Genomic DNA, 19,592 nt, shown 5'->3' with positions numbered 1-19,592 from the left:
TTTCTTTGCAGATGATTTCTATCCCTCTTAGGCAATGACAAACTCATGATTCTCTAAAAGACAGTAAAGAACAACTCCTCAACGAGCTGCATGCCACTAGTCTGTTTTTCCAGGGTCAGTTTTAACTTACTTTCTTAACTCCTTATTTTCTCTTGAAGGACATGCCTAACGTACAGTGATAAGAAAATTGTTGCCTATTGTTGTATGGTCCTGTTCACCTGCCTTAATTCAGAGAAAGTGAGAGAACTACTGGATCCTGGGAACTTGACTGTGGCTCTTCATGTCCTGAAAGTCTACAAAGAGCAGTGGGAGTCTGAGTGGTCGTATGTATCTTTACATTTTTTTTTCCCTCTCTTAATTAGGTTTTTTCTAGTGTAAATCTCTGTATTAGAATGTCTAAATTTGTGACACTGCTAAGTAGTAAATGAAGATCTATTTAGAAGTTAGTAATTTGGTAGAGAGATAATTTTCATGATACTTTCAGTGACTGTTCTGATTACTGCTAAAATAAGACTACATTTTTGTTGAGGATATAGACAGGAATTTTAAAATCATAGTTTTTTTTTTTTTAGTGAAACGGAGTTCTAGAATGCAAACTAATTTATACTTGTGTGCTGGTTTGTGGAGATTTTTTAAATAAAGTTAATGCAGAATATAGTCTTACAGACTTTGGTTATTGGGTCATGCTAGGAAGCCTTGTATGACTAGAGCTTGTGAGTACTACATAAAACATGGGGGTTTTTCTCTTTTTTTTTTTTTTAGCAGATCTGTTGTATACTGCAATGTGCAATCATTTTTATACCAAAACACAGAAGACGTTTTGTTTGTGAATCTTGCACATTTCATTTTCACACTTCAAGAGCACCTAATCAGTGGTTTTATTCCATTGAGCTTTTATATTTTTTGCTAATGGCCAGTGTTGTAAATATTGTTGTCAGTTAGGTATTTAAGAAATGTTCTGCCCTGCATCAGCAAGGATGCACATTCAGTTAATTGTTATGTGATGCATTCCAAGGGGAAAAAAGGATAGTTTGTATATTTTTGTAGCCTTCTTTTGAAGGTCATGTTTAAATTAAAAATTTAATTAGGAAGAATTGTCGGGGTTTTACTAGTTATTTGGAAAGTCTCTAAACAGAGTTAAGATGATTGAATGAAAAGCAAATGTCACTTAATAGTTTGCTTTTGTACTGAAAAAATGACTTTAAAATTTGTTTGTGGCTGGGCTTTTTTCATAACCAGGTCAATTTGTTTAGGACATAAATTGTTTTCAGAAAGCAAAGTTAAAGTTTCAGGGTCACACGACCAGACTTCTATTTCAAAAGTGACAAACCGAGTCTTTAGTTTTGGCATCTGTCAATATAAACACATGTGAAAGAATGCTTTTCAGATAATTATCTTGATTATCCTTCATTTTCTTTATGTATTGAAGATATGCTGAAACGTGTTTTGACTGAGATATGAAAGCCAGGTAGAGCTGGAAGAGGTGGTCATGGTGTTAAATTTTTATTTTGAAGGTAATTGCAGAATAAATGCAGAATCAAAATAAATGCTGAGGCATCTGTTTCCCTGATCTTCCTAGCCTGAAGTGAATTTTGTTGATGACGATGAAAATGTCTTACCTCCAGTATGGTTGTTTGATGTGAGTGGGAAACAGTCTCTCTTCAGAGTAGTCTTGAAATTAAAAAGGGGCAAACTTCTATGCAAGATATAAGACCATGATGAAGGAAAAAAGATTGGTAGAAAAGAGTAATCCTAGTCCTGCCATAACACAGTTGCAGAATGTTTGCCCTCTAATTCCTGTCAGAATGCTGAGTTCCTCATACAGGGAATATACAAAAAAGCATTGGAATAACTTCCAAGCATTAAGAAAATACATTTGGTTTTCTTTCATAGTACTTTAACATTGGCTAGTTAAGTCTCAAAGCTCATTATCAGTTTTCCCAACTGAAAGAAAAAAATAGTGCGTTTATAGTATAAGTTTCTTGGCATTTTATACAGTCGTCTTGAACTGAATTATAAATGGAAATCTTTCAATAATGTTGGCACTGTTTCCAAGTCAACACAGGTAAAGTGCATTCACAAGTGCAAAATCTAAACCAAAAGGTATATTGTAACAGTGCAGTATCAGGCATTGAACAGTATTAAAACAGCATTACCTTGAAAGTGAAAAGGATAATTCCTTGCTAGAAAGGGGCTGATTTTTCTGTCTCTTTGTAGCTCTAGAGCCTTTTTGTGATTCATCTTGTACCTATTTCCCCCCCCCATTTCTTGATGCTCACTTCATTTGTTCTTCTAATACTCCATTTCTTGTATCTCCCATCTCAAGAAACACATTTACTCTCTGGTTCTCCCTTGTGTTCATCTGTTCTTATTGTGAGATAATATTTGTCATGGCTGAGGGTAATTTAAATGGCAAAATATGTTCTTTCTTCATATGGAGGTTTTTTTTTTTTTTAAAAAGTTATTTCCATCCTGAAAGAAACTATGATATTTATATATTAGCATACATGTAGTATCTTTGGTCTACTTCATGCGGAGGAGGAGGTAAGAAAGTACATTTTCACATCCTTTTTTATTTAAAGAAAAAAAAGAAAGATTGGTGCAAGAGGTTTATTTTTTGTATTCGCAGTGGAAATCTGCTAGTGTGTACCATTCCTTATGCAACACTGAACAAAGTTTTCTGGTTTTGGTTATGATCTTTCTGTCTCCCCACCCTCCCATTAGCCATAGGTCAGTGTGTTACACTAATGTGATGCTTTTATCTTAGACCATACATGCATCTTGTGAGCCTGTACTGCACGGTGTATTTCTGTGTAGTTTAAAGGTTTGGAAGAGCCTGCAAAGTTAGTAGTCTTGTTACGAGTACAATTATCATTGTAAAGTCTTGCAATATCTTTTTTTTTTTTCCCCAAATTATCAAGAGGTTTTTTTCTTGTTATCTTGGCAGTATTAATGCAGCATGTATTTCATAGACAACAAGTTGTTCTTAGTTTAGCTTTAATTACAGAGGATATTCACTTAATCCCATGAATAACTGACTGCGTTTTCCCAAGGTACCTGCAGCTTGTATCTTGGATTCTTCTTTGCATTTTTCTGTCATTTTTCCATTTGTAAAGCACATACTGTAAGAGTGTTTACGAGTATGACACCTGATGTCACACAGCTGAACCTCCCAGTCCAAATAGTTTTCTCTTATTTTTTTTTTCTAGAATATTAGAATTTGTTTGATTTGAGGGTAGTCTTGAGTTGAGTCTGAAAGCCTGTTTCTTTTATTAGCACTAATCCTTCTACTGTGAGATAAACGTGGATGGATACAATCATGTAATGTAACGATGATACCTTCTGTTGCTTGCTTTCTTTCTTTCCTTTTTCCTATTGCTGAGCAGCAGGAAGCAAGCTAGCCAGTTCTTGTACTGACTTTCTTGTGTCTTGCCTACTCGAGCAGTTTTCTCTGCACGTTCTCCGAATTTAGGGGAAAGCTCTACTGATGGCAACCATGTTGCATCTATTTTTTGTAGGAAACTGTTGTGAACTTTTCATGGCTCTCCATTTACTAGCATAAAGTGCTGCTCTGTTCCTGTGGTCAGACAGAGCAGGCAGTGTCCAGAAATGGCTTCCTAACACGTACTTCGCTGTGAACAGAAAAGCTGAACAGTAAACAGGATTTCTTATTTTGGTAGAAGTAATGTTATTTACTTTGGCTGATGAAAGCTGAAGATTCTTGTCTTGAATATGAGAACGTTTTTTTGACAAAGATAAATGAAAAGTTAAGCTTTGTCCTTGGGTCGGTGTTGGTCCTGATACATAGTAATGCTGTCTCTTTAAGACAGCTTTTGAAATTGTGTGGGTTTGTATGTGCCTTATGCTGATAGTAGCTATTCTTTCATTAGAGCCTTCTATTTCTAAAATATTTTTGGATATCGAATGAATTGCAGTTTTCTGCAGTTAGGTGTGTGAAAGACAGACACAGTCATTGCTGCTTTGAGGATATGTTTAGAATAAGTTTGGACGCTGGTGTATTCCTGCTCTTGCTTTGGTGTCCATTTTTATCATTGCATATAATCTTCCTGGTTTGAACTAATTCTTGGTTCATTACTAAAGCACTTCCCCCCCCCCCCCCCCCCATCGAGGAACTATGTTAGTTTCTGATACGGAAGAGTATGCGTGAGATGTAGTCAGGTAAAAGTGCATAAAAAGATTTCTGTCCCTTATGAAGTTGAAGCTAAGCTTTGGACGCCTCTCTGGCTGGACTGTATAAAAAATATTTTGTCAGCAATTCATTGAAAATTTGGAGCTGTACTTCAGCTCTCACTGATGTACATACCACTAGGATTGCTTAAACGAATTTACATAGCCGCGGTATTTGCAACAGAGCCAGTACTCTGTTGTAAAGATTTGGGTCCCTTGCGCCACAGCTAACAGTGCACAGCAACCATTTTTAAGCAGCTGTTACGGCATTATATGGCTGAGCCGAAATAAAAACTATTCTTCTTCCAGGAGGTTATGCTCGCTGCTGGACTCACAAATGACTGAAATTAAGACGTTCTTACTTTTAAAGTTAAAAATATTACTTAATTCCTGCCTACCTTCTTGTCTCTCAGCTGGAGCATCTGGTTTCCTATTACACTGAATAAAAAGTGAATGCCACGTGTGTTTATTCCTCTTGGCTGGGCTTTCTTGCTGTCAAATGCTGCTTTTAGGTATTGAAAATCTTTCTCTGAATAACCAGGCGAGTTTTGGTTATAGGCAAAACTTTTATTCGCTATTTTGTTCCCTTTTCTTTTATTGTGCACTGAAATTTATGACTTAATGTTCCTCTAAGTTAGTGTCCAATGAATTCCACAAATAAACACTTATGATGCTTGAGTTATTTTTGCAGTTGCTGCCATGGACTGTTAGGACAGAGAGAGGACATCCAGGACAAATATTTGGATTTAAGGCCATTGGCTGAACTGTAGTCTCTCCCATGAGGTCCTCACTACTCCATTCGCTTAGCACATGTTGGGTTTTCTACTCTTCACCCATCACAGGAGGGCAAGCACATCTTTAAAATCTTTTTTTGGTGAATTGGCAATTCCTCCTCTGTTCATGATCCCGCATTCATGTTTAGAGTCCAGTTTTCCATCTCCAGGCTCAAAAAGTCCTTAGGGAAAGTTCAGGAGGAACCTCTTTCCAAGTGTGACGCCTTTGGCTTCTCCCTCCAGTCTCGCAGCAGTTCTGTAGGGAGATTTTGTCAGAGGAAGTCTGAGATTATTCTTAGCAGTTCTTCAGAGCTCCTTTTTTAGAGGCAGCTGTTGGTAGCGGACCTTTTGCAGTTCCTCTTCTGTCTGCCGTAAACCCCTCTCCCAGTTAAGGAGAGCAGAGGAAGCATTGCTAAAGGCAGGGTGTAGCTTTCTGGAATTTTCCTGTCACATTTGCCTACTTCTTGAATCATGAGATGTTCGGTAGAAGACAAGGATCTCCTGTCGGGGAAGAGGGAATGTCTGAAGTGTTGGCTATGCTTCCTGAGAGGGGTGGGTTATGGGAGATAAGGCCTCAGTTTAGCGACTTCTGAATCTAATCAGTGATGGGAAGCCAAGGCATCCGCTTTCTAAGCAGTTTTTGAAACAGAGGAGAGCTATTTTGCAGATCAGCATAGTGAGATTTTGAGACTATAAGCACTGATCCATTTTTAGAATGTGTTTGTAGATTGACAGCATAACGAAAATTGCCTCAGAACTTGGAAGAAAGGGAGGTAACAGTGCTGTGATGCACACCTAAGTGTGTCTTCATGAGTGATACACTTTTTATTAAGTATTTTCTGTTGCATGCTATGAGCTAAGAAATAGTTAATGAATTGTGGTGGTTTAACCCCAGCCAGCCGCTAAGCACCACGCAGCTGCTCCCTCACTCCCCCCGCCCCGCTCCCAGTGGGATGGGGAGGAGAATCGGGAAAGAAGGTAAAACTCGTGGGTTGAGATAAGAACGGTTTAATAAATAAAGTAAAATATAATATTAACAATAATAATAATGACATATAATATTAATAATAATAGTAATGAAAAGGAATATAACAAAAAAAGAAGAGGGGGGAAAAAAGAAAAAAAAAAAAACAGTGATGCAGAATGCAATTGCTCACCACCCGCTGACCGAGCAACGATCTGCCCCTCCTGGCCAACTCCCCCCTGTTTATATACTGGGCATGATGTTCCATGGTATGGAATACCCCTTTGGCTAGTTTGGGTCAGCTGCCCTGGCCATGCTCCCTCCCAGCTTCTTGCACACCTGCTTGCTGGCAGAGCATGGGAAACTGGAAAGTCCTTGGCTTAAGATAAGCACTACTTAGCAACAACTAAAACATCAGTGTCTTATCAACATTATTCTCACACTAAATCCAAAACATAGCACTGTACCAGCTACTAAGAAGAGAATTAACTCTATCCCAGCCAAAACCAGGACATAAATTTAAGGAGGAGTTCAGTTCTATAAGGAATCCCTTGGTCAAATTTTGTCCAAGTCCTTGTATGATCATACCTGTTTGTCTAGACCAGATGGTCTGAAGGCTCATTTCATTAAGCTTGTGGTTACTTGTAAGCATCAGAAATGCTTCTACCTCTGAAATCTGTGAAGTTGCAGAACGGAATTCACACTTTTAATAAATATTCTCTTGATTTAAGAACTGATACCTCCTTTTCTTTCTCTTATAGAAGCTTGATCCTCTAAACAGCTCCAAGATTTTTTTAATGTTGCTACCTTTGCCATCTTTAATACTAGATGCTGAGTGGCATTTTAAAATAGTATTAATTAACATATATTAGACAATGTATTTTTAAACTGCCTCTAAACTTCTAGTCAACACAGCTCCTGAACTTGTTTCAGGCTAGCAATCCTGTAATCTTGAATACTAGGAGCTCTTCTGAGGTTGCTGCTGCTGGTCTAACTCCCAAGAGCAATGATCTGAGGAGGCAGATTGTGTATCTCCAACTGAGGTTCTTCAAAACATTGCCTGACTGGCTGTACAACCCTTTGTTTTGTAGCTTTTGGCTAAAATCTTAGAGCAAGAAGAAACTGGAAGTTTTCAGGACTGAAAGCTGTTGAAACTTACCTGTCTTGTCCTGAATGTTTAGATCTGTAGTTGGGCTTGTGAAGAGTGCCCAGAGCTTGCTGCTCTCAGAAAGTTTCAAGGAGTATGATGTTACAGAATATACTTCAAAGCATATGTCTTTGCAAAGACACCGGCTTTGCAGAAACAAGTTAGTTTCCTTTCTTTGATTTGATTTATGGCATACACTAATTAAATGATCCTATCTCCTTGATGGTTCTTTGCTGTGCAGTTGTCTTCTAGAAAACGTGTTGTTCTTTGCAACATGCAGCTACTATCTAGGCTATTAGCTTAAGAATTAATACCCTCTAACTTGGATGAAAAACTTTTATGCTGCTACAGCCTGGTGCATGAGTGACCATTCCTGTCCTATCTTTAGTCCTGAGACCTTGTCCTTTAATGTAGGCTCCCCCTTTCAGGGGTTGATTATGATCTGTTGCTTCCAGCTTGCTCTGCTCATGATCACGGTTGTAGGATTAGCATTCCCTCTAAAATACTTCCTCATGCATGGAAAGTTTTTAAACCTCTCAACTTCAGTTCTGTTGCTTCCACCCTCTTGTGATCTTTTTTTTTTTTTCTTCTTTTAGTATTACTTGGGGCCTTTCTATCTCTTCCCTAACAGCAGAAGATCTGTCTCTTAAACTGTGATCGGTCTTTCTGTATTATGCATCTTTTGGTTCTGCTTCCTCCACCCCTATGTTCCATCTTCTGTTTCTGTTCAAAGGGATGAGCATAGTTTTCAAGTCTCTGTGAGACAATAATTTATTTTCTGTGTATCTTCCATCTTTCCAATATACCTCTGTAATGGTATGCTGATTTAATTCTTCTGAAGTGTTGACATACTGAGTTGAACTTATCTTAAACATGTAAGCAAATGTACTTACTCCATAACCTAATTCTCTTTTTCCAGTGCTGCTTTTGTTCGATGGCTGCTGCCTACCAAAGGATGCTATCAGGGAATTGGACATATCCTTCCTTTAGGAAACAAAGCTGGAATACACTGTTCAGTAGCTGAAATGTATTTCCTACTCACTGTTTCTATGTGATTGCTGTCGAGGTCTGAAGAGTCCTCTCTAATAAACTCCCTTGCAGTTCCAAAGGAAGAGGAAAGCACAAGCCGTATCCCGTGTCATATGTGCAGTATGCTGAAAAGACTTACCAAGCACTGCCATTCCCCCCAACCCCCATAAAAGCTTTTTCTTAAAACGTGCAGAGAGCTGTGCCTTAGGCTCTGGAAAATTGTGGAGCCTTGAAAAAGTCATTCCTCTGTGTTTCCCCACACATCCACATCCACTCCCTTTTGAGTTTGTATTAATCAACAGCAGAAAATTGTGTCGCAAAGTTTAGAAGCTACTGTATTTAGGAGAGAAACCAGCACAGAATGCCACATGAGATCTATTTTAGAATATTGAACCTGCAAACATATGTGTTTTGTAAAATAATTAGGAAAAAGTAGTACAAAATTACATTATAATTTATCTTAACCGAGACCAGTGTGTATTCTAAAAGCTGTTTATTTTAGAAATACTTTGGTGGTTCCGTTAGAGATGAGAGTATAGCTTGTGTCATCAGTTTTTCCAAGTGTGTGCATGGGGCAGTGTAGCTACTATGGAAAGAAAAAACAGGTTGTATTTTTGATTCCTGAAGAGCAAGGAACAAAAATCCTCCATTTTAAAATAAGAGGCATAATATGCCTTTTGGCTTCCAGAAAAACGATATTAAGAGTGTGGTCAGCTGTTTGGCATTGGAAGTAAGATTTTCTGAACATCCACTTTCTCTTTTTGAAACCACAGCTCAATGATGACTGTAAAGATTAGGATGTAGGGCTCCCCCTCCCCATTTTTTGCCTTGGGTTTTGTCCTGGCTTATGGAAAGAAGTGTGGACAGAAACTAGTGCTCCTGTGGCAAGGAGTCTCGCCCATGGGCACAGATTTAAAGGCAAGGATGGAACTCTTCAGTAGAGCGCTTGTTGCTTAATTGGTATGCATGTGGTGGAGAAACCAGAAAATGTAACTTGGGGGGGGGGGGGGGGGGGGGCTGGCAACTCTGTCTCTTCTGACAGTTTAGGGTGTCCTCCGCCCCCTTCTTCTACTCTCCAGAAAGTAATTCTTATTTTTAATTCCAGGAAAGTTAGAGTTATGTTGCAGGTTCCAGGTTCAACTGTGGTTTTAAATAGTACTGACAATTGGAAAAGTTTCCTTAATTGTAGAGATCTGAGTAGCTTCTACTTTCTATTTGCAGTAGCAGTGTATTGGCACAGATTTCCTCAGTCTTTCAAAGCTCAGCCTCACACATTTATTTATCTTGTCACCTCTTTCTTCTTGTATATTTTGTGGAGAGGGAGGGGCAGGAAGTGATTGTATTGCTAATCATCTTCCAGCTTTTTCTTGGTAGCTCTTCAGAAAAAAATTATTTCAACTTCGTGCATAAGGAAAAATAAACCTCTTTTTAGTGCCTTTCAGATGTAGCTATCAAATTGAATGGGAGTGTCTTCTGAATCAGAGAAATACTACAGATGTTCTGAACTCAGTCTTCTAGACCTGAGAGTTGACTTGGTGAACAGTATCGTGGCCTGTAAGGAGGATGCATTCATTATGGGTAATGCCTTTTGAAGACGGAAGGATGTTCACTGTTGTGCTTCATTCAGCTCAGGAGAGGAGTATTGTGATGCTTGATACTTGGGGTTGAGCCTTAAATATGGAAATGTGTTTTCTTATTCTTCTTTTGAGTGAGAAGTGCTGGTGTTTGAGTAGGATGAATTACCTAGTTTCTAGAGGTCTTTGTGACAGCACATGTGTTCCATTTGTTATTAAATAGCTTTATAATTGTAATTGTTTTTTAAATAGTTTTGATAAGGTGCTTATATTCTTGTGCAAGGACAAAAAATACTTCTGCTTCTAAAATAGGTTCTGGTCCCATGTGGGCCGTGAGGCATGTTGGTTTTTTAGCATCTAAAAAGGCTGGTGATATGGCTTTGAAAGGTTAGCTGTCTAAATTTTCTTCTTTTTTTCTTCAAAATTTGGATGGTTTCTTAAACTACAGTAAAAATAGCTATTTTGTTCTTAATATTTTGGATAGAGTGGCATTATTGTAGGATGATGAAAAATGCTTTTGGTTTTGAGATCAGAAGAGAAGTTTGCTGATCAAATAGATAATCGCCATGCCTTTTTCTTCTTTCTTCTAAAACATTTGTGGGGGTTTTCTTCCTCATTTTGTGAGACCGAGGACAGTGTTCTCTAAACTTGCTAATGGGATCAAATCAACTTAATATGGAGCATGACATTTGATGATAAAGTTGATTGCTTACACCCGGCTTTGATTGGAGCAAGCTTAGTGGTCATTTGGAATATACTGAGCACAAATGTAGCTTATACCATTTCATCTTGGCTGCTTCTCAAGTTCAATTTGGTACAATGCAGCCCTTGTGCTATTGTAAAGTCTTTGAACTGAACATCTCCTCCTGTATTTATCTACTATGGAAGCACTTGATTTTTTTAGGATTTTAGCCAAACAATTTTTAAAAAGTCAAGAAAATTGGCATATTTAACACTGTTCATTTGTTACTGTGTTACGCTTGCATAACAACTTTAATTTTCACCATTTCCTTCACTAAATTACAGTGGTCCTCAGTTTATCCCAGTGATTCTGCTGTTGGCCCCCAAAGAGAGTTTAAATCTCCTACCAAAGCCTTTTGTGTGCATCTGAAATGCCATATTCAGTCAGTAACCCAAAACTGAATGTCTTTTTTAGTTTCAGAGTTGTGGATGGTCTTACTTTTCCTCTTCTTCTCCCCTGCCCCAAATGAAAAACAGGAGAGCTGAGGGCTAAAGGTATTAGATTTAATTTGCTGCATCCTTGCTTAACTACCACCGAAATTTCTGGGCATGGTAGCAAGAGTTGAAAGTGCGTTACTCCACTACTAATTCTTCTGTTATCTCTTCGTGATGCTCTTGTAAAATATGCTAGTGCTCTATTCTTTATGATACAGTAATGCAGGAAGTGAATAAGGTAAAAGAAACATAAATATAGAAGCAGAAATTTCTGAGGTGTTACATCATGTCATGAAATTAAAAGGGTAAGAAGCATATACAGAAGTCTATGCTCCTTTATAAGCAGAAACTTTATTCTGAATTACTGCAAGCTCTTCAAGCAGTAGAGGTCTAGTCCACAGAAGGTGGAAGATGTGTGTGAATAAATACAAGAGTGTAGACCCAAGTAACAACTAAAATACAGGTCTTCCACTTTGCAATAGTAATCACTAATGTGCATCTAGTAGCATTAGATCTTTTTGTGATAATTATTGATTGCCTTTTAACTACAAGGCAAATAGTCCAGAAGATTTCCTCAAAGTAATGTTAATCATGAAAATTAAGATTTAAATTCATAGTCCCAACTGCAAAATTGAAAAATGGGGCTTCAAATTGTCTCCTTAAATGCACTTTTACCATACTTCATTGTCAGCTGGAATTTGTATGTTATGAGGCAAAGTACTGTTCTGCACAACTCCGATTCTTATGCTTTTTTCTTTTGCAGCTCCAGATAAAAGCCTTTGCTTCTACTCAAATCCTTGAAAAATAAAGTCAATTGTTACCATTCTGAAGGTTTAACTGTGGATGGCTCATATGCTGTGAATTGTTAGTTCAGGAACTGTAGAAGTGTTCCCCTTGACTGCCCTGCTGATGGTTTGATTCAGTTGTTATGGCTGAGTCTGCGCTGCTCAGTTGGAATACATTTGTGCTGTTGACTTTGGGGAAGTCTGTAGGTTCAAATTTGTGTTGAGAAACTCTTGAATCAGTGCTACACTGCTCAGAATGCCAATTTTAAGTTGATGATTCCCTACGCCTATACTATTTTTTTCCTTGAATGTATGTACAAATATCAGTAAAAAAAAGCGCAGCACAAAATAGCTTTTCTTCTCCCTTTCCCTCTTAAAAATGTCTGCTTTACAGTAACTGAACCGGATGCTGGCTAAGTCCACAGTTACCGTTAGAAATATAATAGCTATTAATCTTTTGGACCTCTTGTTCTCCTATTTCCCCAATTGTCATTGAGTATTTGTCCAAAAAATACTTTGTTGCAGCTGGAAGGCTTGTATGTGATCTTCCTGTTAGCTATGTAGTGGATTACGGATACATAGAATAAAAGGTTGTCAGCAAAGTGAAAAGTAGGGAGGAGGTGGAGGGAATATTGAAATCACTTGGTTTTCATATTGTTTTAGCTATTCTTTCTCAGTAGCTGCATCAGCTCAGAGGATGCTCTGAGACTTGACCTGTAGTTATTTTATATTTAATAGGTAGACACGCTGCTTTAAAAATGCATAGTTTAGTATGTGTATACCCATGCAGCATATATAACACTGTCAGTACTCCTAGGAATGTAATTTGAGGAGAAAAATATTTCTACGTACTTTGTTTTTTCCCATAATGCTGAGAGTACACGTCTGGGTTGAAATTGAATAACTGGCATCTGCTGTTGACTGCTATGAATGGTGCTTGGGAAAGTCACCAGTGCAAATACTGGCATTAGCACAAGGGTAGACTGACCATACCTACCTGCCTTGTAGAGCAAGGAGTTAGATTTGGTTATCAGCTTAGGTTCCTATTACACAAGGAGGGTATTTTTTGGAAGTTGAGAACAGTATTTTGCTGCTTTGCATCTGACAAAGAAGTTTCCGTTTGCTTTGATGCTTTGTTAGAATTTTTTTAAAAGAGAAATTATTGAGTAGCATAATAGTTTTCAAGCTTGAACTTCGTCTTTTTCTGAGATGCATAAACAATTGGATGAGTGTTTTATTATTTGAATTGTGGTGTGCCTTTTGTGTAACTGGCAAAAGACTCTAACCAGCTTTCCTTCAAGCATTTGAGTAAAAGTGTGCTGAATTGATGGGAAATAGCCATTGCTGTATTAGGAAAAATACTGCAGAACAATGCGCAATTACTTTGTGACAATTTGTATCTATTAGCACATAGAACCAGAAGCATGTCACATGGTCATCTACAAGTAAAAATAAGCAGCACCATTTGGAGTAACTGTAGATGCTGTTTTTGTACCACCAGTAACACTTTTTTTTTCCTTTAGGTTCTTGATTGTTACAGACCATTTGCTGAAATGTCCAGAGTTGGTAAAAGCCCTCTATGCCAAACTGAGCAATCAAGAAAGGTAACCCCAAAACCCAATGTGGCTTTTAGTATTTAGCATTCCATATAGAGTATCCTGTTCACATGATTGAAAAACTGTGTGGTTTCATAGTTGGCACAAAATTTCTAAATACATGTTTCTATGTCAGTAATGGTTTTAAATTGGTTGGTTAACATTACAGCTTAGCCACAACTGGCAGTGATTTATGTAGGGTTGCAGAATCCAGGTTGGCGCCATTACTTGGTAAAGAAATACTTCAAAAAAAAAAAAAAAAAAAAAAAAAAAGACAAGATTTCATGCCTGTGTCTTGATTTCATAAGAGCACCACACCCTGCAGTTTTACAGCTGTATTTGAAATGTCCTCAGCTGTTCATACTCCTGTTGTAATTACAAGAAATTAAAAGGAAGCCTTTACTAAAGTTGGAAGTGTGTCTAATACTGGTTAGCAGAACCTAAAAAATGTAGATGTGCAGATGCCCACAATTACTTAATCTTTTAGTATTTCCACTATTGAAAATATAAAATGCTTCAACAAATCTTGACCTTGAAAGAAATTGGCTAGTTTTCCTTCAAGTGTTTGGGTAAATGTATGCTGAATTGATGGGAAATGGCCATTGCTATAATTGGGAAAATGCTCATTTACAATTGCTGTAATAGAGAATCAGGGAAGATAAAAAATTATTTTGTTAGAATAATCAACTTTGGGAAATCCTGTACTATGATTCTACAGCTTCTCCAACTGCTTGAAGATGTTGTAATCTTGTTTATGTATTCAACATGGCTACTTTGTTCCCCATTCGCACAGGGAAACTGCAAGTTCCCCCTATAGTTTTTGCAGGTGAAAGACAAAGCAGTAAACAAAGCAGTCCCTTAATGCTTTTTTTTCCTGTGTTTTTTTGCTGTGACTAAAGCCACAGTGTTATTACAAACGGGGGTACAGATGCTGATCAGAGATTATAAAGAAACGAAAGGGGTGGCAGGCAAAGAAAGACTATATGATAGGTTGAGAACCATAGACAAAATATCATTAATGTATAGGCATGGAATGGAAAACATGGGATGGGAATGATAAGGAGGGAAATACTGTCTTCTGCCTTTATTCAGGCTGACCAAATGGGAACGAATATGAGCTGTGTGCTTACTGTGCCTGGAGATAGGAGCTCCTTAACCAGTTAGCGGGAAAGACTGTTTTAAGTGAATGAGCTAGATTTAATTCTTTTAGGGGATGTCATGAATGGCAGTTTGTTTGTATGTTTTCGTAATCCCCTTGAGGACAGCCAGGACTGGGTTAGGGTGTTCAATTGTACTTAAAGCAATAGATGTAATCAGTTTCTAGAAAGGTTTCAGCTGGATTTGTTGCACGCACCATGCTACAGACAGTGATCAGCTACCTCGACTGAAAGGCTTTTGGTGTGGGCATCATATGGATGATCACATGCGGGATGGCTAGCATATTCGCTGAATTTATTATCAGTCCCAAGAGTTCTGCAAATCAAGTAAGCTCAATTAAGTTTTTCAAAAACATAATCACAGTACAGTTTATTATGAATTTGATACTGCTTGATTTACTGTCAAACATATGAAAGTGGTGTAGAAATAGTCTGAGCTATAGAAGAAAACCCTGCCATGGCATCTTCCTATATAATGTTAGCATATTTAAGAATGCATACTTTTGAGATATATGAGGAGACAAATCCAATTCGGATAAAAACATTTTGACTGTCATTAACTGGAGAAAAAAGTAACCGTATAAACCAAAGCATAGGGAATTCATTGTTTCAAAATGAGACAAGGAGCCTTCACCGCAAGAGTTGCCACACTGGGTGTCCAATAGGCTGACTAAGTCATATAAATAAAGAAAGGACAGATGTGGTAGTGAGGTGTCTGGGGAAAGCAGCTTGAGCTCATGAATATATGGTAACTCTCAGTTACACTATTCTCTATCATGCACATTAAATACACTTACTTTAAATGTGTTTACTGAAACGAAATTAACTATGCTGAGAAAGTTTGCGAATACATACGTTAGTGGTGACTCTTAAAGTTGGCAGTTGCCTTAGATTACCAAAGTATATGCAGTTGCATAACCGCAGTTATTTGCACTATTCATAGTATTCGCACTATTCAAAGTATTTCCTGTAATTGAAATCTAGTGCATTTGTGATATAGTGGCCATGGTGCGTGCCATGAAGTAGTTCTTGTTGTAGAAGTGGATCTGGAGTCTGAATTTTCAATTCAAATAAAATTCCTGACTTCTGGACAACTTTCATTTCCAATTTTAAGCACTTTGGTGTTGCATGTCTGAGTTTGCAAATGGCCTGAAATAAATACTGTGATAATATAATCAGCTTTTTTTAATGGTATTCTGGCTTTGAAAAGTGTATGATGATGTGACAATGCCTGCTGTTTCTCTGCAAGTGATTATTGCAGAAACATATAGGTACGGTATTGAGCCAAAAGATTGTATATTCTTGAATTCTTTGCCAGATTTGAGATTTCCCTGCATGTGTGTGCAAGTATTTGGCAGAAGTATTTAGAAAAAGCCTGCCTTGCTTTAATCCAAGTTAGCCTTGAGCATGGACAATGTAAGTTAATGCCTTGATAGTCTTAATTACACTGTAAAATCTTCAAAATGAGTACATCTGTGGTGTCCGTTTTAAGAAGGGGTCTTGCTTTAATTAACAGCAACAAAAATGCAACTGAATAGCGTCAGGTGTTTTTAAGATGCTCAACTACTTGCATCTAGTTTTGATTTTTGTGTTCTGAGTGAATGATGTAGCCATTGATTGGATTACCAGCCGGGAAATGGGCACTCAGGTGGTGTAAGGAGCACCAGTTCTTGCTTATGTTCAGCTACAGGGCTGCTAATGTTAATGTTTTGGTGGGGTTTTGTTCTTGGTAATGCTCACAGACACAGAATAGCTGAAGGTAGTGTTGGATTATAGTCCTTCACAAATTTACCAATTTTCATTTAATAGGATACTTGTAAGCATCCTTCGAAGATGAAAGAATTGAAAGTTTCGAGGAAGGACCTAATTTGTCTCATAGAACCATTGCTGTCAGTGAAGTGTTTCAGGAAAGAGAAGTCCCAGTTGCAGAGAAAGAATGTCCCAAGTGTCTGGCACTTGCTAAGAGGTTATAAACCAAGCACACTTGATACAAAAATTGTTCGGCGATAATAAAATTGATAGAATTTTACAGTGCTATTTTTAGACAGGCTTAGCAAGACTTCACTTTATTTTGTAATAATGAGCTTCCAGATTTAAATTGCACTTTAATGCTGTGGTTTATTTGCAGACTATAGGAGACAACCATGTGTTTTACTGGTGATTGCAAATACTTTATAGTAGTTGTTCTAAGTTCTTGCCAATTTGGTCAGCTTCAGGAAGAACTGGTTTAAATTTGGCTAGGGGGGAAAAAAGCAAGCGATTGACAAAAAGTCTTCCTAAGTGGTGCCTAAAGAAAAGGAAGATGACACAGCATGATCGTTTCCAAATAGGAATATAATAATAAATATAATGTACAAAATTAGATTTTAGATATTGAACTGAGTGTTACAGAAATTCATTATGAGACGTGCTAAAACTGGTAGTAACAGTTGTCATATCTGTTGTATTTAGCTATAGGCAAACAAGTAGGACAGAGTTTTCTGTCATCTGAATGGCTAAACAGTTGTGAGATCATTTAAAAGAAATGAGCAAATTGCATTGTGTGGGAGAACTAACTTGGAAAAACTTGGGTGAGTCTTGGAAGAAAACTGAGAGAAACAATAGAAGAAAGGAATGTAAGGGAACTTGCACCAGAACAAAAAGCGTTGCTCTCATGAAATTGTTGGCTGAATGGCAAGACTTGCTTGAAATTCAGGGGAAAGATGGGCATGTCCTGAATGACTGTGCCTGGAAGAAAACTCAGGAAAACAGTTTTGACACGAATGCCTAAAGAGAACAGAAAACTTTAAAAGAAATTACATACAGGTGATGTTCTAATGTCACTCCTGTTTCTCTGGAAGGATTATGGTTGTCTAAAAGGGCAACCCAATTATATTGCAAGAGGAAGAGTAATGCAAAAAAATTCCCTATTGGCAACAATTTCATCTCACTAATACAGTTTATGGAGGTATGTGGTGACCCTCCAACTTCTTTACAGAAGGATTACTTGTCATTTTTAAATGCGTATTATTTGGATTATTGGTGCAACAATAGCTGACTAGAATTCTGTTACGCAGGAGAAAATATTTTATTGGAATAATTCCTGTAATCATAAAGTCTGTGAGCAGCCTGTTTTCTTAGCTGAGCGTGCGCTTGAAAGGCTCTAAACTTGGTAAAAACTGGCGTGTAAATTCTAGCCCTGTTTTGGGGATGAATGACACGTCTGTGCGCTTAACTTGATTTTTGTATAGTATGCCAAATCTGAAAGCCTTCGTTCAGTTAGGTAACTGGACTCTGGTAGTTTGTAGATGGGCAAGCATGTGGTACCCGGTTGTAACCTGCAGAACAAACAGAACGACTGTTCTGTGTTGGTGCTGCGTCACATACGTAAGTGAAGCCTGTGAGAGAGGTTACCAGTGTTTAGCAGCCTTCTGTCTGGAGTCCACCCTTTCCCAAATGTGTTGAGTGCATTTCTGTGCTACTGTGTTGAAAAAGCTTTTTGTCCTCATTCAGATAATTGTTTAATGCAGCTGTATTAATGACATTGAGGGTTGAGTTTAGCAAGAACTGAGTAGCTGTTACTTGATTAATAGGGGTGGGTTCTTGGAGGTTAATAAAGCAGTGACCGTGCTTTTTCCACAGAAAAAGACATTTCTCTTCCCCTTGTGACAACCTGCTTGGTAAATTTAAAAAAAAAGAAAAAGCATTTGAACTATTCCACGTTTAAATGTCAGTCCTTCCATCTGAATTGCAAATATTTTAGTGAAAGAAAACCCTGAGCCTGCTCTTGAATTCATTCAATAAATAGCGCTCTTTCAGGTTGAGAGAATTACAGTGGGGCTTCACTAACCCATATGCTCCTCTGTGCTCGAGTTGAACAAGGAAGCTGTAGGAGGGCCTCTGCCACGTTAAAGTCCTGCTTCCACAAAATACTTCCAGTTTGCCCTAAGAACATGAAGCGATATCGGAAATAAAACAATATTAAAGCTGTTAAAATAAATGACCCAAGTACGTTTTATAGAGCAGCTTCGTTATGTATCCACTTACTTGCTGGTTTAATACACTGAATAACTCTTACTGGCTATATGAGTAATTAACTTGGATTTACGGTAGTCCATCTAGTGGCAATTATAAAACAGCTGTAAAGAACCAAGTGTACATATCAATTTTTATTTCCCCTGTTTCTGCTCAGAATTGGTTTGGGGTTGGGGAGAATTAGTGAAGGACTGCATGCAAGGCAAGGGCCATGAAAAGCTGATATTTTCAAATGGAAGCTGTCAAATAGTCTGTGTTTATTTTGCTGAACTTAACAACAGCTTTTAAGAGCTGTTCTGTTGGAAATTTTAGACATACAGAATATGCACTCACAGTAATGTTATATTAGGACATAAGGAATTAGAAATTGAAATAGTCTTGAGAAAAATATTTCCTTGGCTGTCTGGCCAGATTGTATTTATTGAATGATGAATTAAATTAATGGTGCGCAGAAATAAACCAGCGAACAGAAACTGATTGCCAGTGTTCATAAGACTTCTCAATTTTTAAAAATCAGCTCTGTTAGTAGCATGCTAATTGTTTGTATCATTCTTAATAACTGTATCTGCTTATTCTACTGATAATTCTATATGGCTTAGTGAATTTGATTAACAAATTGTTTTCTGATTCTAGAGTTACTCTGTTAGAGCTGATAATGGCAAAAGTAAGTGAGAAGAACACAGTTACCAGTGAAGAAATGAATGTGTTCATGAGACATGCTGCCTTCCTTGCAGGCTGTTTCCAAGAGAAGTGTGAAGCTGTGCTCAAGTTAACTTCTGCAGCAGATGCAGAAGATGAGGTATGATGGATAAAAAACATTATAGTACTAGAATCTGAAGTGGTGAATCTTCATTGCCACTATTACCCAAGTGGCACTTGTGTACGTTCCCAGTTTACTTTATATTGGGAAAGCAGTGACAGAGTTCACAGGAGAATCTATAAGACAGCAGCCCAATTTTGCTCTTAATTTGAGGATGACAAAGAATATGGTACTTTGAGATAGAAATAAATCTACCACATTGTTAAAGATCTCAAAATTTTAAAAATGTTCAAGTTTTCACATGTTTGGATGTTTTATTATATTCTTACTAAGGATCACGTCTATAATTTATTTGGGTTGTGGATTATATTTATTCAAATATGAATCAAAACTTAGAATATGTTATTTATAGGTGGGACGTGGCAACTTC

General features: G+C 37.6%; 1 protein-coding gene across 2 annotated transcripts in view; it reads left to right on the top strand.

The window, feature by feature from the left end:
* ATXN10 (ataxin 10) overlaps positions 1 to 19,592 on the top strand; it is a 105,638-nt gene that overhangs the window by 29,974 nt on the left and 56,072 nt on the right. For both annotated transcript variants that reach the window (XM_050915129.1, XM_050915130.1), the window contains exons 5-7: positions 159 to 323; positions 13,160 to 13,240; positions 19,036 to 19,201. In XM_050915129.1, the coding sequence (XP_050771086.1) occupies positions 159 to 323; positions 13,160 to 13,240; positions 19,036 to 19,201 (412 nt within the window). The remainder of the gene's footprint in view (positions 1 to 158; positions 324 to 13,159; positions 13,241 to 19,035; positions 19,202 to 19,592) is intronic.

Source organism: Gymnogyps californianus, chromosome 1 (assembly GCF_018139145.2).
Source record: "Gymnogyps californianus isolate 813 chromosome 1, ASM1813914v2, whole genome shotgun sequence".
Classification (NCBI taxonomy): Eukaryota; Metazoa; Chordata; class Aves; order Accipitriformes; family Cathartidae; genus Gymnogyps; species Gymnogyps californianus.
The sequence above is the reverse complement of the archived record's forward strand: the minus strand, read 5'-3'. Positions and strand labels throughout refer to the sequence as shown.